Source organism: Callospermophilus lateralis, chromosome 11 (assembly GCF_048772815.1).
Source record: "Callospermophilus lateralis isolate mCalLat2 chromosome 11, mCalLat2.hap1, whole genome shotgun sequence".
Taxonomy (NCBI): Eukaryota; Metazoa; Chordata; class Mammalia; order Rodentia; family Sciuridae; genus Callospermophilus; species Callospermophilus lateralis.
In genome coordinates this window covers 36,788,489-36,805,775 of record NC_135315.1, presented here as the reverse complement: position 1 = coordinate 36,805,775, position 17,287 = coordinate 36,788,489, and the positions used below count along the sequence as shown (strand labels likewise).

Below are 17,287 nucleotides of genomic sequence, written 5' to 3'. Positions count from 1 at the left end.
GGTCATGCACATGTGTGTCGGCACCACCGCCTCCAAAATCTGTTGCCACCACCACTGTCACCTGGGTGGATTCCTTTCTTCTTCTCTGCAATACTGGAAGGGAGCATCAGAATGATCAGATTTGTCTGCCCTGGTCCCACAAGGCAAGGGAGGGTGCTTGCCTTTCTCATCTTTTCCAGTAGGAGGCAGTAGGAGGATATATTCCAGTAAAATGAAAAATTCAAGAGGGAAGCCGTGGGCCACTTGTCACAAGATAACAAATTCAGAAGCGTGGTGAGAAAAAAATCCCTGTAAGCCTTTTTTTTTTTTTTTTTTTTTTTTTTGCAGGTCTAGAATAATTTCTGCAGACTGGAAGAGGAACTCAGAATGATCTTGAGGAATGTTTCCTAGAATGAAGTGGTTGCCAGGCAACCATGAATGCTGTGAATCTTCAGGTACAAATCAGGAATGATAATGAAACAAAGACCAGGATCTCTCTTTTGGTAAATAGGAAAAAAAATATTGGATAAACAAGAACCTTTCAAAAGATTACTATGGGTCAGATATTAAATAAAATTGTTCTGTGATTTGAGCAAATGGTGGAGGAGATTGTAACCAAGCCTTCAAAGATTAGCCATTTCAGAAGAGGGGTGATGAGACAGGTGAACTTGTTTTTTATTTCTTTGGGGCTCAGCAATTCTTTCAGTTTTATTTTGGCTTATTTTCTTCAAAAATCCAAGCAAAGTTAAACTGAATACTCTTTATTAAATGCATTACTTTTCTAACCAGAACAGAACAGCAAATTTCTTTTTCTTTTCTTTTTTTTTAAATATTTATTTATTTCTTAGTTTTTGGTGGACACAACATCTTTGTTTGTATGTGGTGCTGAGGGTCGAACCCGGGCCGCACGCATACCAGGCGAGCGTGCTACCGCTTGAGCCACATCCCCAGCCCAACAGCAAATTTCTTTAAAAAATAGTTTGGGCAAAAAAATTCATAGGAGGTTCTCGGGCAAGAGAATTGGGGTGGGATGGCTGGCCATCCTGTTCTTTCTTCTTATGCAAGGTTCATAATTCTTGGATCCTAGGATGATGGATTGTGCTTCAGTTTTTTCATGCACTCTTGAACTGATGGATCATTGAGTTTGGCACAGACATGTTGCCCCTTGTTGGTGAGAAAGCTGGGCGACAAGAAGGCGATTATGAACTGAGTTGTCTTCAGCAAGTGGACGCAAAGAGCCCCATCCTCCTTGCCCCTGAGAATCACCACCCAACAGTCTCTTCTTTCCATTCTCTGCAGAAGGCAGCTCAGGCCCAGGATCCTCTCTGAGACCCTCCTCTGCCTGTGAGACTCCCTGAGGATTCATGGGAGTGTCCTTGGGCAGCCTCCTGCCTGCCTGCTCTCTCCTTCCTCCCCTCTCCTCCTCTCCACTAGGAAAGTCTCATCCTTTATGCCCTGCAGGACCCTGATGAGGACACAAGTTGTCCCTTACTTGGCAAGATCCAAGGGTGGGACTATTTTAGACACCCATCCCTCATGCCCTCCCTCCGAGACCCTGCCGGCTCCCTGGCTCCCAGTACGTGATGGGTGAACTTAGCACTTACATGACACCTGGCTGAGAGCACCCACTGCTCGTTTTATAATAATCTTTCATGAATGTACACCGGATACTTCGTGTAATATATGAGAAGCAGCAGTCAGCAGGAGAGTTGAAGACTGTAAGTGGAGAAAGGGCTATTTAAGGGACAGGTCTTTTCTCTTAAGAGTACCACGGAGGGACCAGCACTCAGAAGGGATGCTTCTTCCTCCTTGGACGGCACTCACTGTCATCTCCTCGCTTCAGAACCCCCACCTCAAAGTTGAATGGTGTGTCTGAAGGTACCCAGGTGGACTTACAGCCTCAACAGGGGCAATAGCATTTTCTGAGAAGGGGAAGGCAGCTGCAGGCACCAGAGAGCACCCTGGGCCCCAGATGGGTGGGCTCTCAGGAATGCCCGGTGGGAATAGAAAAGGCATCTTTGCAGGAGGTACCCGTGGCCCATCCTGATCTTCCCTGGAGAGTTCTACATACCCCAGGGTCCTCCAGATCTCTCTCTGCCCTGTAATATGGTGGATGGAACCATAGCATGGATCTTGCTCATCTGCTGCTTTTAAATATATAACACAATGGAATATTTACCTTTATTAACTAGTGGAGGTTGAAACGTATGCTCTCCCTCCAAGAGTTCTCTTGTTTCTGCATCTGAAAGAAATAGAAAGGTGGGGAGAGAAATAGCTGGGAGTCAGCACCCTATCAGTGTCTCTGCTCACCCTATTCCTTGCCCCATCCCAAGGTAGACAAGCTCTGATCCTGGACCTGTCTGGGTTTAGGCCTGTCTCAGCCCTTTTGTATCATGAGTGCTCTGGGCCCTTTTGAAAATGTTGGAGACATGAAGACTTTGTACTGACTCTGAAATACTAAAAGCAAACTGCAAGTTGAACATGCTTCTGGAATTTTAGGACTCTGGAAACAGCAAGTTTTTCATCTACTCATTTGGTGGCACAATGTCCCTTGAAGTGGTGTGAAGCTACTTCCAGTCTTTATCTAGTATAAATATTCCTAGGTGTTTGATTAAAATATGCTCCCCAGACACTACCAGAGAGGTTAGGTAATGTCCAGGTATCGATGACTTTTTCAAAACCAGAAAAATTTTGCATTTCAGAAAACATCTAACTCCAAAGATTGTTGGTAAGAAATTGCAAACCTGCATCATTCTAATTAGGCAAGTACAACTTAACTTCTAGCTGGTTTCTTAAATAGTTACAATTAAATTACATTTAATAAGGCAAATGGACACTTCTCTACATGTTTGATATGATGTGGGTAGAACTGCAATGAAAATAAATAAATAAGATCTGAGCTGGGAATGGTGACTCACTATCATGCCTATAGTTCCAGTTGGAAAGCAGAGGAGGAGGATCGAAAGTTTGAGGCCAGCCTCAGCAACTTAGTGAATCTCTTAGCAACTTAGCAAGACACGCTCTCAAAATTAAAAAACAAAAAAGACTGGGGATATGTTGAGTTCAATCCAAAGTGGAAAAAAAAAAAAAGAAAAAAAGAAATCTGAAATAGCCTTATTTTCCATAACTACTTCTGAACTAGCTCATATCCTGATTTCAACAGTTATTATCTATGTGATATTAAGCAAGTTATTTAAGGTTTCTATACCACAGTTTTCTCATTTAGAAAGTGAGAGAATATAATAATGATAACAACAACAACAATAATATACAAACTATATAAAATTGCTTAAGTCCTACTCTTTCGTTCCCTACATGAATGGCAAATTCACAACTTGTTCCAACTAATACCTAACCCACAAAGTTGTTTGGAAGACTCAATGTTTAAAGAACAGCGACAGCATGGCACATAGAAAATACTAGATAATATATTTGTTAAATAAAAATTAGAATTGTTAGGTGACTGCTAATCATGCTTTTTGTTTTTTAATTTTTCCCCCTGCATCTTGTGACATTTTAACTTCTTAAGAATCTCGACAGATGGAGAGAGCGCCTCTCCCAGGACTGGTCAATTTTTAGAGACAGCAAGTGTTTCAAACTGACTAATGCTGAATGCTTCTGCCCAACCACTTCTTTGTCTCACTCTCAAATGCCATGCCCACATGTCCCCTGCCCTAAATCATTCTACAGCCAAGTACCAGACAATGAAAGACCATCATCACTATATCCAAAGCTTTCTGGACGTATTCAACCTATCCAGTCTTAAACAGCACCCCCTCCTTTGTCCTGAGTTCTTATCAGAAACCTCATAAAGGCTCTGGCATAGGTTTCCCCTCTATCCTTCTTGTGCCTCCTGGCCCAAAGCTGAGGTACACTGTAGCCCTGTGCTGCTCAGTGTATCTCCCTCTCCTGGGAAATGTAAGTAATACATTTTTTTTTTTTTTTTCCCTTGGTATCAGGGATTGAACTGAGGGGCACTCAACCACTGGGCCACATTCCCCAGCCCTATTTTGTATTTGATTTAGAGACAGGCTCTCATTGAGTTCCTTAGTGCCTGGCTTTGAGCTTGAGATCCTTCTACCTCAGTCTCCCAAGCCTCTGGATTATGGATGTGCACCACCACGCCCAGCTGCATTCTTTTTTTTTTTTTTTTAATGGCATTGGTCTCTCTGGAGATTCAGTCACCCTCATCAATTAAAATTCCACACATTCAAATGAGAAGGTGATCTCAGATGGGTCACTTACCTGGCTAGTCCCAATTCCTCTGAAAAATGACATTTCTACAGTAGATGCTATATAATGATGCAAACATCATGGAATTCTCTACTTCTTTTCACAAATTTATACTTTAATGATGGTCCTTTCCATCTAGCTAAAATGCCAGCCAAGAGAAGGTACCCAATACTTCTGGCCCTTGCAAAGGAGGTGACTCTTCCCCCCGATGGGACCAGGAGCTGCAGACAGAGTCAGGGAGGGCAGTGGTACCCGCTGCATCTCCTCCCCAGACCAAGAGTTACCGAGGACCTGGCCCCTGGTGAAGGGGCTCTCCAGACTCACCGGGTATGACCTGGGCCTGGGATCCAAGGGCAGCCCCAAGAACGAGGAAGGAGAGGGCAGCTGCAGAGACCTTCATCTTTCCTGTGGGCAGGCAGAGTTGTTCTGAGAAAGAGATTTTGATCTCCCTGATTTGCCGGCCTGTCCTTATGTTTATCAAAGGAGGAGGATCAGGAAGTCACAGGACAGAGGTCAGAACGCTCTCCATTGGCTCATTAATAGTGAACATGCTATTTCTATAAGACAGAAAGAGGCTGAGAGTGTAACAGGAAGTAGAGGGCAAAGGTGACATGGGGATTTTCCAGCTGTCCCAGTATACAGGCACAGAGAAGAACTATTTCAAGAAGGATTCCTCTGTTAGGAGACTCATTGGCTCCTATGAATCTGACCACAGGGTGAGGGCGGGTGTCTCTGCCAGACTCCCTGACTCAGGGTTGGGACTTGGTGGACACTGTGCCCATTTCCGGTTCTCTTCTGGCCCAACCAGAAGGGAATTGAAACTTAGGAGCCAGTCCAGTTGGCCCCTGGAATGAAGAGCAGGAGATTAGGGGCCAGGAGATTCCTAAGTTCTGATGATCTCAAGGCCTAACCACTGCACCCTGACTCTCAAGTGCCCTAAAGCCTGCAATCAGGGTACCCTCCAGGAGGCATGCTCTGGCATACAGCCTTGGCCATGTGATTCATCATTCATAATCTGCCAGGGGCTTCTCATGGACTTGGGGCCAACATCAAAGTCTTTGTGTGCAGAAGGCCCTGAAGACTTGGGTTCTCTTCCCATGCATTGCCCCTCCACTTTCCAATACAATGACACTTTAGTGCATAATAAGTTCAACAGCTAAAAGTGTATTTTTAAATTTAGATTTTCTTCCTTGGGAGAGGACCTGTATACTCAAGGACCCCAATAGTTGTGCTTAATGGATAAATTGGTGCTGTGCTAATTTTAATTCCTACTAACTCATCAACTCTATTCAGGCCTCTATTCTAGGCCCTTGCTCCCTCCAGGTTGGGCCAGGTGTTCCTGCAAAGTGCTTCCACAGCATCTGGTATTCAAATCCTATAGTTACAGTCATATTCTGTTTCTAAGTCTTATTTACCTAATTCCCACCCCCACAGCTGCCTTCTCCTTCCTCATGGGTGTGATTAAAAGAGCATAGGTGATCCATTCTCTTAACAAAATCCCCAGTGCACAGTTACAAGGTCCTTGGATATCTGAAGGTTGAGGTAGTTAACAGAGAATAAAGTAAAACCAGAGGTATAAGTTTCCATGTGCAAATGCAGAATGGTGATAATGAAATGAAGACAAATCATTTTCTTTTGGTTAATAAGACTGAAAATTAATGGACAATTCTTAGAAACTAAGACTTGCATGAGATTCTCATGGGTCAGATATTAAGTAAGATGTGTCATTTGAGCATGACCATAGTATGGTGAAAGATGCTGTTTTCCAAACTACCACAAAACCTTAAAAATACTAGCTATTTTGGTAGGGAGGAGAAGATGAGACATAATGTGAATTTGTGTCTAGTTTCCTTGGGTTATAAAAATCCCCAGTTTTTGTTGTTATCTCAGGAATTTTTTTTTTTGCAATTTGTGACTCACTGCTCTTAAAGTTATTTCCTCCTATTGATTTCTTAGGCAAATCATACTAAAAGTAGACATAAGTTTAAAACTTTTTCTTTTTTAAAAAAATATTTATTTTTTAGTTTTAGGTGAACACAATATCTTTATTTTATTTTTATGTGGTGTTGAGGATCGAACCCAGTGCCCCACGCATGCCAGGCGAGAACACTACCGCTAGAGCCACATCCCCAGCCCTAAAACTTTTTCAAATAGAAAACGTTTTGTTGTAGTTTAGAATTCAGTGCTGTCCTTTGAATTTTATGAGATAGTAACCAAGGTGTACTAATTGTAAAAATAAGCTTATAAGCTTAAATAGAGGTGTACATATATTTGATAGCCACTCTCTTTAAAAGTTTTGTTTTTCTTTTTTTGTAGCATTGGAGATTGAACCCAGGCCCTCTATTACTGAACTACATCTCCAGCCCTTTTTATTTTATTTTGAGATAGGGTCTTCCTATGTTTTCCAGACTGACCTTGAACCTACTATCCTCCTGCCTCAGCCTCCTGAAGAGCCAGTATTACAGGTGTATGGTCACTGTGACTGGCTTAAATGGTTTAAAAATATCCTTTAACTTTAGAGGAAAAGTCTTTTCAGAACTTATGTATATTAATAAAAACAACTAAAATTTAGAAACAGGGCAAAGGATAAGTGCATTCCTTCCTATGTCATCCTGGAATGTTGCTAACAGCCCCCACCCTTCTCCAGGATTTCTGTAAGTGTAGAGGATGGTAGGTAGGGGGTTATGTTCCACTTACTACTGACCAGGTCCCAGAGTTTATGAAATAATGTATTAACTTGAAAATTTTGACCAGGACATATGCAAATGATTTCTGTCCCCTAGAAGTGATCATAAACCTATCCCCTATCCCCTAAAGGGGATAGGTTTATGATCACTGTATACACAGGTACTAATCTGTCCCCTAACTTAGCAAACATGTTTTAGAATATCATCTGCAATTAACTCTATAAACTCTATTCCTCCAGTGATTGTTGGATCAGTTTTATGATTCCATCATACATGGACCCATAACATCACATATGGTTTAAATACACACATTCAATCTATATTTGAATGAGTCATGGCTTTAGCTATTGAAAAATAATACTATGATATCTCTTGTTTAGAAGATAATACTTATCCTAAGATGAGTAATTCCCTCAGTTTCCTCTTCCTCTTAAACTTCAAAATAAATAAGTAAAGTAACTGGATTTTGCTCTAGAACAACTCAGACCTGGTATATGAGGACTGGTGCCGGGTGCCGTGAGACCTGAGAGACAGACAGATCGAGCATTAGAGTGCAGTTTGCTGGGGTCTTACTGATAGATGCAATTTGAGTCAGAAAGAGAGGCAGGGAACTGGGTTTGGAGAAAAGAGACTTCATTGTAGCTGGAATGTACCTGGTTTACCTTACACTGACGTAAGAGTCAGGCATGCTCCTGGAGCCAGACTCTGGTTGTAAAGCTCCACATATCACTCTAATGGTTTTATCCTTTTATAGTTTTCTGGAAAACTATGCAGGAAAACCCAATTTGAGTTGTTCTGGGGCAATCATGGTGGTTACAACTCAGGATCTGCCGTCAAATCAGGCTGAATCCACACAGATGCTGTTTATTGTTTACCAGATGCGTTGCTTTAACACCAAACAGAATACAGACTTTTTTTTTTTGTTTGTTTGTTCACTTGTTTTCAGTAATCCAGGCCAAGAATCTCCCAGGAGGTAGTTGGGTTGAGGGAGTTGGGGGTGGGGTGGCTGGCAACTTGTCTTTCTTTTTCTCCATTGATTTTTTTTTAGCTCCAGATCCATGGACAGTTAGATTAAGTTCAAGTTTGCCATGCACTCCTGGACTCTCCCATCATTGGGGTCGGCACAGATTCGTTGTCCCTTCCTACTGAAGAAACTGGAGAAAAACGGGGAAAGGGTTACAAAATGAGTTGTCTTCAGCAAGTGGACGCAAGGAGCCCCATCCTCCTTACCCCTGGGAATCCCCACCCAACAGTCTCTTCTTTCCATTCTCTGCAGAAGGCAGCTCAGGCCCAGGATCCTCTCTGAGACCCTCCTCTGCCTGTGAGACTCCCTGAGGATTCATGGGAGTGTCCTTGGGCAGCCTCCTGCCTGCCTGCTCTCTCCTTCCTCCCCTCTCCTCCTCTCCACTAGGAAAGTCTCATCCTTTATGCCCTGCAGGACCCTGATGAGAACACAAGTTGTCCCTTACCTGGCAAAATTCAAGGGTGGGACTATTTTAGACACCCATCCCTCATGCCCTCCCTCCGAGACCCTGCCGGCTCCCTGGCTCCCAGTACGTGATGGGTGAACTTAGCACTTACATGACACCTGGCTGAGAGCACCCACTGCTTGTTTTATAATAATCTTTCATGAATGTACACCGGATTCTTCGTCGAGTATATGAGAAGCAGCAGTCAGCAGCTTCCTGAAGAATACCTGCAGGCAGAAAAAGTCCATTTGAGGGCCAAGTCTTTTGCATCAGGAGTACCACGTAGGTTGCTGTGAAGGGTACGGTGGCGGGAGACCAGGGCTTCTCCTTGGGCAGCACTCACTGTCATCTCCTTGCTTCAGAATCCCCCAGCCCTGAGCTGACCTCTGTGTTTGAAGGTTCCATGGTGAACCATGATAGGGGCAGAAGCATTAGCCCTGGAAGAGGAAGGCAGCTGCAGGCGTCACAAGCACCCACCCTGCCCCAGCTGGGCAGACTCTCAGGACAGCCAGGTGGCAATAGAGAAAGCATCCTTGGAGGAGGTACCCCGTGGCTCATCCTGATCTTCCCTGGAGACTTTCCCCACCCTCAGGCCCTCCTGTTCTCAGCCTGTCCTGTCAACAGGGTGGATGAATCTCTAGCATAAGTCTGAGCTCCCCCTGCTGCTTAGAAATATGTCCTCTTTGGTCATTTACCGTGCTGAATTGGAGACTCAATAGGAATCCTCAGATGTTGTCTTTTCTCTAGATCTGAAAGAAAACAGACGGGGGGGGGGTGGAATTTACTGGGAGACAGCACCGTTTCAGCATCTCCACCCACCCCATTCCTCACCCCATCCCAAGGCAGAGAGGCCCCGATCCTGGAACGCAGTCACCTGTCTGGGTGTAGGCCTGCCTTAGCCCTTCTGTCTTCTTTTTCCCTGCGATTCTTCAGGGCCCTTTTGAAAATGTTTGAGACACAGAGACATTCTACTGTCTCTTGAATACTAATAGCACAATGAAAGTCCAATGTGAGTAACTTCAAGGGATCCATTCCTAATGTGATGAAGTTCACACTCTTTCTTCATGTTTTTGCCATCTACAAGTCTGGCAAATAGCAAGTTGTTCGTCAGCTCATTTGGTGGCACAATGTCCCTTGAAATGATGTGAACCTATTTACAATCTTTATTTATCCCATTCGGTACTAAAACTTATGTGTTTGCTGAAGAATTGTGTTAGCTTTTTTTTTTTTTTTTTTGTACTGGGGACTGAACCCAGGGGCTCTTTCTCAATGAGTTACATCCCCAGTTCTTTTTACCTTTTTAATTTTGAGACCAGGTCTCGCTCAGTTGCTGAGGATCTCATTCAGTTGGTGAGGCTGGTGTTGAACTTGTGATCCTTCTGTCTCAGTGCCCCCCACCCCTTCCCTGCCCCTAGTCTCTGGGATGACAGGTGTTTGCTACTACCAAGGTTGCCTGGGTGGATTCCTGACTATTAGTCAATTTTTAATCACTGTGATCAAAACACCTGACAAGAACAATTTAGAGGAAGGAATGTTGATTTGGTGCTCTTGGTTTCAGAGATTTTATTCCCTGGCTGGCTGACTCCGTTGCTGTAGGCCTGAGGTGAGGCAGACCAGGGCACAACGGCAGAAATCTGTTCAGCTTGTGACAACCAGGAAGCAGAGAAAAAGAGTGAGGAGCTGGGGACAAGATATACAATCCCCGAAGTTGTGTCCCAGTGACCTACTCCAGCTGTGCCCCCCTTGTCCATAATTATCACCTAGCAGTCCACTCAAATTCTTAATTCATAAAATGGATTAATCTACCTGAGTTTACAGCTCTCACCCTTGCCTAAAACCCACCTCTGAACCTTGCTACATTGGAGGTCACACTTTCAAAACATGAGCTTTTAGGAGGATCTTTCTAGATTTAAACCGTAATAGAAATATTGCTGCATTTCATAGAAATAGTGTGCTTTCCAGATCCCACAAAGTTGAGCAACATGCAAGTGTTTATTGTCTTAATTATTTTTAAAATTGTAGTAAATATATATATATATATATATATATATATATATATATATATATATAGTTTCAAATTTTGCTATTAAAACATTTTAAAGTGTCCAGTTTAGTAGCCTTAAATATATTCCAAATACAGCGCAAGTATCACCACCATCCATTCATAAACCTTGCAAATACCACTCTGTGTAGCTTATACATGCAGCATCTGTCTTTCGTGACTGACTTGCTTCACTTATGTCACCCAACTTTCGTCCATGTAGTAGCATATGTCAGAATTTCCTCTCTTTTCAATGCTGGATAATATTTCATTGCATGTGTCTACCACATTTTACTCATCCATCCATTATGTGTCCACTGATGGACACATCGTGTTTCTACCTTTTGCCTACTGTGGAGAACACTGCTAAGAACATGGTGGTACTGAAATCTTTTCATGCACATGCTTTCAAGTTTTGGGGGGTGTATACCCAGAAGTGAAATTACTGGATATCATCTTAACTTTTCAAAGCCCCCAAAATTCTATATTCTGAAATTCATACAGCCCTAACTGTTTGGGGGATTATAGACCGGTATTGTGCTAATTAGGCAAATGCAGCTAAACTTTAAGCTCTCTTTCCTTCTTTCCTTTGTTCCTCCCTTTCTCTTTCCCTCCCTTTCAACTCAGTCATTTCCACAATTGCCTGTATCACAGACTAAAACTAGCTCTAAAATTGATATTTATTTTTCATATCAAAACATAAATTAATGATTTGGGCAACAAGGATTCAGTCATCAACTTAGTTCAACAATTGCTTTCTTGTTCTTAGCTCATTTCTTTTCTTTTTTTCTTTTGGTAGGAGGAATTTAATGCAGGGGTGCTTTATTTATCACTGAGCTACATCCCCAGTCCTTCTTCTTCTTATTTATTTATTTAATGAGAAAATTAAAAAGAAGTGTTTTATTATAGATATTTTAAAATACAAACTCAAAAACACTATCATAGAGTTCTTACTTTTTTTAAAAAAATGGAGTGCATTGAAAAGATTTTAATATCAATCTCTATTAACCTGTATTTCACATAAAGTAAATATGGTTGGTTTTGCACTTAAGGAAAGAAAATATAAATGTAACATAAAATTGAATTTGGTTCTCATTGATTCTTTTTAAAATTTTTTAAAGTTTTGTTTTAATTAGTTATACTTGACAATAAAATGCATTTTATAAACTTTGCTATATCATACATAGATGGGATATAATTTCTTTTTTCTGAGTGTACATGTTGCAGAATCATATAGGTCATGCAGTCACATATATAGATAAAGTAATAATGTCTGTCTCATTCTATTATCTTTCCTATCTACATATCCCCTCTCCTTGCCTCCTATCACTTCCCTCTACAACCTAAGATAACGCTATTCTTCCCTAGTGGCCCCCCCATCCCTGTCTTATTATGATTTAGTATCTGCACATTAGAGAAAACATTCATTCAGCCTTTAGTTTTGTGGGATTGGCTTATTTCACTTAGCATGATATTCTCCAACTCCAATCATTTACTGGTAAAATGCCATAATTTCACTCTTCTTTAAAGCTGAGTAATATTTCATTGACTATGTATACCACATTTTCTTTATCCATTCATCTATTGAGGGATACCGAAGTTGGTTCCATAGTTTAGCTGTTGTGAATTGAGCTGCTATAAACATTGACATGGCTGCATTACTGTTGTATGCTGATTTTAAGTCCTTTGGGTATAAACCAAGGAGTTGGATAGCTGGGTCAAATGGTGGTTCCATGCCCAGGTTTCTGAGGAATCTCCATACTGCTTTCCATATTTTTTATTTTGAGACTAGGTCTCATTAAGTTGCTGAAGGCTTCACTAAGACACTGAAGTTTGCCTTGAATTTGTGATTCTCCTGTCTCAGCCTCCCAAGTCCCTGGGATTACTGGAGTGTGCCACCATGTCCCTCTCTTAGCTCATTTCTTATAAATAGTCAACCCTCTATACCTGGGGGTTCCACATCTATGGAGTCAACCAACTGTAGTTGAAAATATTCTTAAAAAGAATAAAGAAAGAAAAAAGTTGCATCAAGGGGCTGGGAATGTAGCTCAGTGGTACAGCACTTGCCTAGCATATATGAAGCCTAGTTTCAATACCTAGCACTTCAAAACTGAAACAAAGCAAAAACACAAGTTACATTGGTACTGAACATGTCATTATTTCCTGAACAATATAGTATAACAACTATTTACTAGCACTTAAATTGTTTTAGGTACTATAAGTAATCTAGAAATTATTTCTAGCACAGGGGAAGGTATGCATGGGTTATATAAGGTCATGAGCATCCAGGGATTTTGGTATCCATGTAAGATCCTGGAACAATTCCCCAAGGACATCAAGGCAAGGTTGAGTAGTTACATATAAATTGTATATAATGAGGCACATATATACAATGTAATATGCTTGATATGGTCAGGTTGGCCTGTACAAAATATCTTAAATAGTCTTGGCTTCCCATAACTACTTCCAAACTAGCTCCTATCCTAATTTCACCACCTACCAGCTGGGTGATCTCATGCAAGTTATTTAAAGTTTTTATAAATCAATTTTCTCATTTACAAAACGAGAACAATAATAATATGCAAATAAATGACTGATATCATGCTAGGTTTTCCCCCAACAAAAATAGCTAATTCACATCATTTAATATAATAACTACCCTGCAGGATTGTTATCAGGAATAAATTCGTCAGCATCCATAAGAAACTTGGAATAGTGCCTGCCCTGAAAAAGGAATGACTAGACACATATTTGTTAAAGAATAGAACGGTTAAGTGACCTTGTGTGAGACACTTGCCTGGGTTGGACCACTTCCTCTCCAATGTGATAGATTTATATTAGATGGTATATAATGGTTCAAACGTCATAGAATTCTATGCTTCTTTCCAAAAAATTTCCAGTTGTACTATAATTTTTTTTGATCTAGCATTGAATAGTCCCCATGTCCACTAAGGAAAGGTATCCAATAACTCTGGCCATGGAAAAGGAAATAATTGTCCCCAAACAGGACCAGTCATTTGTGGACAGTTTTTTTTTTTCCAGGCTGCAGACCTTTTCCAGGTCTATACCCTGCTCTTCTGTTAAGTAAGTTCCACCACCATGTCTGGGATGGACAGGAGTCACTAGAGGAAAATGGTGCCCGCTGCATCTCCTCCCCAGACCATGAGTTACCGAGGACCTGGCCACCAGTGAGAAAGCTCACTGGACTCACCATGTATGACCCGGGCCTGGGATCCAAGAGCAGCAGCAAGAATGAGCAAGGAGAGGGCAGCTGTGGAGAACTTCATCTTCCCCGTGGGCAGGAAGAGCTGGGCTGGGGACTCCTGAGCTCACCACTCTTTGACTCCCTGTCCTGTCTCTGTGTTTATAAAAGGAGAATCAGGAAGTCCTGAGCAGAGGTCAGAGTTCTGTTCATTGGCTATGTCATAATTAACAGCTGTTTCTAAAAGAGGGAACTGGGACGACAATGCAGAAGGAAAGGCAGGGCTGAGGATGAAACAAGAAGTGAGACCACCACCAAGGTGACACTCACAGCCCTGTGGAGTTCCTGAACTGTCCTAATGGGCACAGGCAAAGAGGGAATATTTTAAGTAGGATCCTTCCTTCTAGAAGATTCATTAATATTCTATATCATAAGAACTCCTCCCCCACAGGACTTAACCATCAGGTATCCAGAATCCTGTTGAAGGGAAAGTGAGGAACAAGAGAGAAATGAAAGACGGAGACCAGGCAGAGACACACAAGAGAGTGTATTCATCAGAGCAGACAAATAAAGGCCATCTCTCTATAGTGGAGAGAGGCAAAACAGGTTTGGGTTCTGGCACTTTTATGAGGCAGGATCAGGAATCAGAGCTGGGTGGTTAGGGGTTGGGTTGGGTTGGTGTGAGGGAGTGGTGAGCCTTTCTCAGAAACACCCTTAGGCAGGAAAGCAAAATTTCCCTTAAAATGGCAGCTGTCACTTAAGATGGCTGACTAGATGCTAAGCAAGGAACTTATACCTATAAGCACAGTGGTTCACCAGCAAGAGCACTAACTTGTAAACCCAGTCACATGATTCCTTTCATAGTGTCTGGAGATATGTTTAGCCCTCCCCTGGTCTCATACTACACATCCAATTCATTAATAAGCCCTTTGGTTATTTTTGGTTGCTGAAAGCTCAGTCCTTGTCCCCAATGCCAACCCAATAATGAGGACACGGTTTTGAGAAAAAGGAAAAGGAAGGTGTATTGCTTTGCTAGCAAAGGAGAAACACAGGAATAGGGGGCTTTCAAAGAGTTGACTTAAAGGCTGCATTCCACATGTCCTCTGTTGGAGTTGTGATTCGCTTGCTAATTTGAGAGATAGTCATTTCTGAGATCTTCTTGTTGAGGGCCACAGCTGAGTCGGGATGACGCATGGCATTTTTGCCAGAAGTAGTGGTTGAGAGGTGACACCAGCGAGCCATTAAGATGATGACTTTTGAGTTCTTGCGGAGTTCCTGTTGAGTTCCAGTTGAGTTCCAGTTGAGCTCTCGTGGGGATTCCTGAAGAGTTCGCATTGGTTGGGGAAGTGCCTGAGGAGGGATTTCCAGTTGGTGGTTCCTGGAGGAGCTGCGTGGCGTTTGGGAGAGTTCCTGGGGAGCGTGTGTGGAGTGTGCCGGTGGAGGTCGGAAATAAAGTTTGTTGCTGCTTCAGTGGCTTGTGATTTGTGCCCAGCCAGACTGCAGCACTTCTGGTGCCATCCCCAAAGTCTGGATTACTTGGTTCCTATGCAAGGTGTGTGCTCAGGGACAGATCATTCTGCATAGGATGGAGATTGGGGAGGGGGAGAGATTAGGGAGGAGCAGGGAGAGAGAAAAAGAAAGAAACAAGTCCATTTTAAAAATTAGTTGCAGTGGCAAAGCAGCAAGGGCTACATTCAAAGCATAACGTGGACCACGGTTACAGCTGTACCTTCAAAAATATGTCCAGAATTTTACTGTAATGGCACTTCCTATCTCCATAGAAAAGTCTTAATTGGTCTTCTGCAGAAATCTTCACCATGGCTGATTTTGGGACTGTCAGCAAAAGAGTCTCTGCAAAAGAGTTCAGTGTAGATAAACTTCCTATTTTCATGCTGCCCTATTTTACTTGGCCACAGGCTGGGAAGAAATCAGCACTCCAGGTGCTGGATACCCCCTTACTAGTTTTTCACAAACATGTATCCAGTATAGTAGTTTGTGAAAATGTGCAAACAAGGCCCCTGGCCTTGAGCTGAGCTTCACAGAGATGTCTACATTTTTTTTTTAAAGAGAGAGTGAGAGAGAGAGAGAGAGAGGGAGAGAGAAAGAGAATTTTTAATATTTATTTTTTAGTTTTCGGCGGACACAACATCTTTGTTTGTATGTGGTGCTGAGGATCGAACCCGGGCTGCACGCATGCCAGGCAAAACCTCTTGAGCCACATCCCCAGCCCAGATGTCTACATTTTTAAGAGAAGTTACCAATTGGGCTAAGTGATAACAGCTGTCAGAGGGGAGGAAAGAGAGGGGAGAAGAAGCTCTCCCCTTCTCAGGTGTTGTCCTTGAAGGGTTAACTTGCCCAAAACTGTGAAAGAAAAAGCTGCTTTTATGTGAACTTTTGCAGACTGTGAACTTCTGAGCCTCTCCCCTTACATGCTGGGTATAAAACTCTGAAACTACCTGAACTCAGGGTTCAGGGGATTGATTGATTACAGCAAAAGCTGTGCCCTCTGAACCTGGCTGCAGCCAAATAAAACTGTTTCCTGCTGTCTTCGGTGCCTGGCCTCATTTGTCCCTACAACATTACTACTCCTTGGAAGAAAATCCCCAGTTTCAATACTTCTCTTGTGACTGTTTACACAGACCCCACAGGCTAAGGGCTTGGTCCCACAGATCTGCCTCTGCTTCAGATGTCGGTCACAAGTGGCAGGCTGCCCACCACTTCTGTCTGACGTGGCTACTGTAGAAAGACCCCGTGACCCCCTCCTCAGGTTTGATATTTTGCTCCAACTGCTCACAGAACTCAGGGAAAGAATTTACTTCTGAGATTACCATTTTATTATAAAGATTACAGCTCTGGAACTTCCAGGAGGAAGAGGTGTTGTTGATCAATCCAAACTCAAAAACAACAAACATTAAAAAGTGCTTATTTGGGGGGTCTTAGGTAACAGCGGCCACTCTTTGAAGAGCCACCCTTGGCAGGGTTACTTTCACTTCCCCTCTCTGCCCTTTCACAAGTTTGCTTCCCCTCCCAAATCCTTTTGCAAGGACAAGTCCCGAGTCTTTTGCCCAGCCTTCTAAATTCTAAAGAGAAGCCCCACCTAAAGGGGTGAAGATGTGAACTGCTAGGTAATCCTTCTTAGAATTTACCGAACTCAGAAACATCTGGTGACCTTCAGATGACATCAGAATGTGGAACACCCTCCCGAATCTTTAAATCTTGTGTTAGCTGATACTAACACAGAGCATGTAAGTTGCTGTGAAGTCTAACTTGCAGAAAAGTGTATGTTTATCTAAGAAACCATAGGAACCAGCCCCAGGAAGTAGAAGTCCCTTTTGCAATGCCTCTGAGAGGAAGAAAAGACACGCGCCCAGAATGATGAAGACCCCACTCAGCACACGGCCTTCCTGCCCTGCACCTCCTCTCCCTTCCTATGAAAGCCCTTCGCACCCCTGATGGCCCCAAGATGAGGCTCTTGTAACTGAGAAGAACAAATAACCCGGCCAGCTTCACTTGCTGTCAGTTGACTTAAAATCACTATTTTTGGAGGCCACACAGCCGGGCCACACATTTTTAGTCTCCCACTAGCTTTGCTGTAGATAACCCCTCCAACAGGTGGGTTGTGATGACAACGGTTGCACAGGCTGCTCTTCAGGGATCTGAAGGCCACTTTTGCTGA

At 42.7% G+C, this 17,287-nt stretch overlaps 2 protein-coding genes across 2 annotated transcripts; both read right to left on the bottom strand.

Annotated features, from left to right (window-relative positions):
• Positions 1-743: 743 nt before the first annotated feature.
• LOC143410214 (C-C motif chemokine 15-like) lies at positions 744-4,734 on the bottom strand. The gene is made up of 4 exons (XM_076870968.1): positions 4,537-4,734; positions 2,159-2,221; positions 1,584-1,695; positions 744-1,159 (listed from the first exon to the last, which is right to left on the bottom strand). Exons 1-4 carry the CDS (start codon positions 4,610-4,612, stop codon positions 1,063-1,065), a joined length of 348 nt encoding a protein of 115 aa, XP_076727083.1. The 5' UTR covers positions 4,613-4,734; the 3' UTR covers positions 744-1,062.
• Positions 4,735-6,596: 1,862 nt separating this feature from the next.
• On the bottom strand, positions 6,597-13,756 carry LOC143409969 (C-C motif chemokine 23-like). Its single transcript, XM_076870599.1, has 4 exons — positions 13,621-13,756; positions 9,064-9,117; positions 8,481-8,595; positions 6,597-8,053 (listed from the first exon to the last, which is right to left on the bottom strand). The coding sequence occupies exons 1-4, from the start codon at positions 13,694-13,696 to the stop codon at positions 7,966-7,968; spliced, it is 333 nt and encodes a 110-aa protein (XP_076726714.1). The 5' UTR covers positions 13,697-13,756; the 3' UTR covers positions 6,597-7,965.
• Between the last annotated feature and the right edge of the window lie 3,531 nt (positions 13,757-17,287).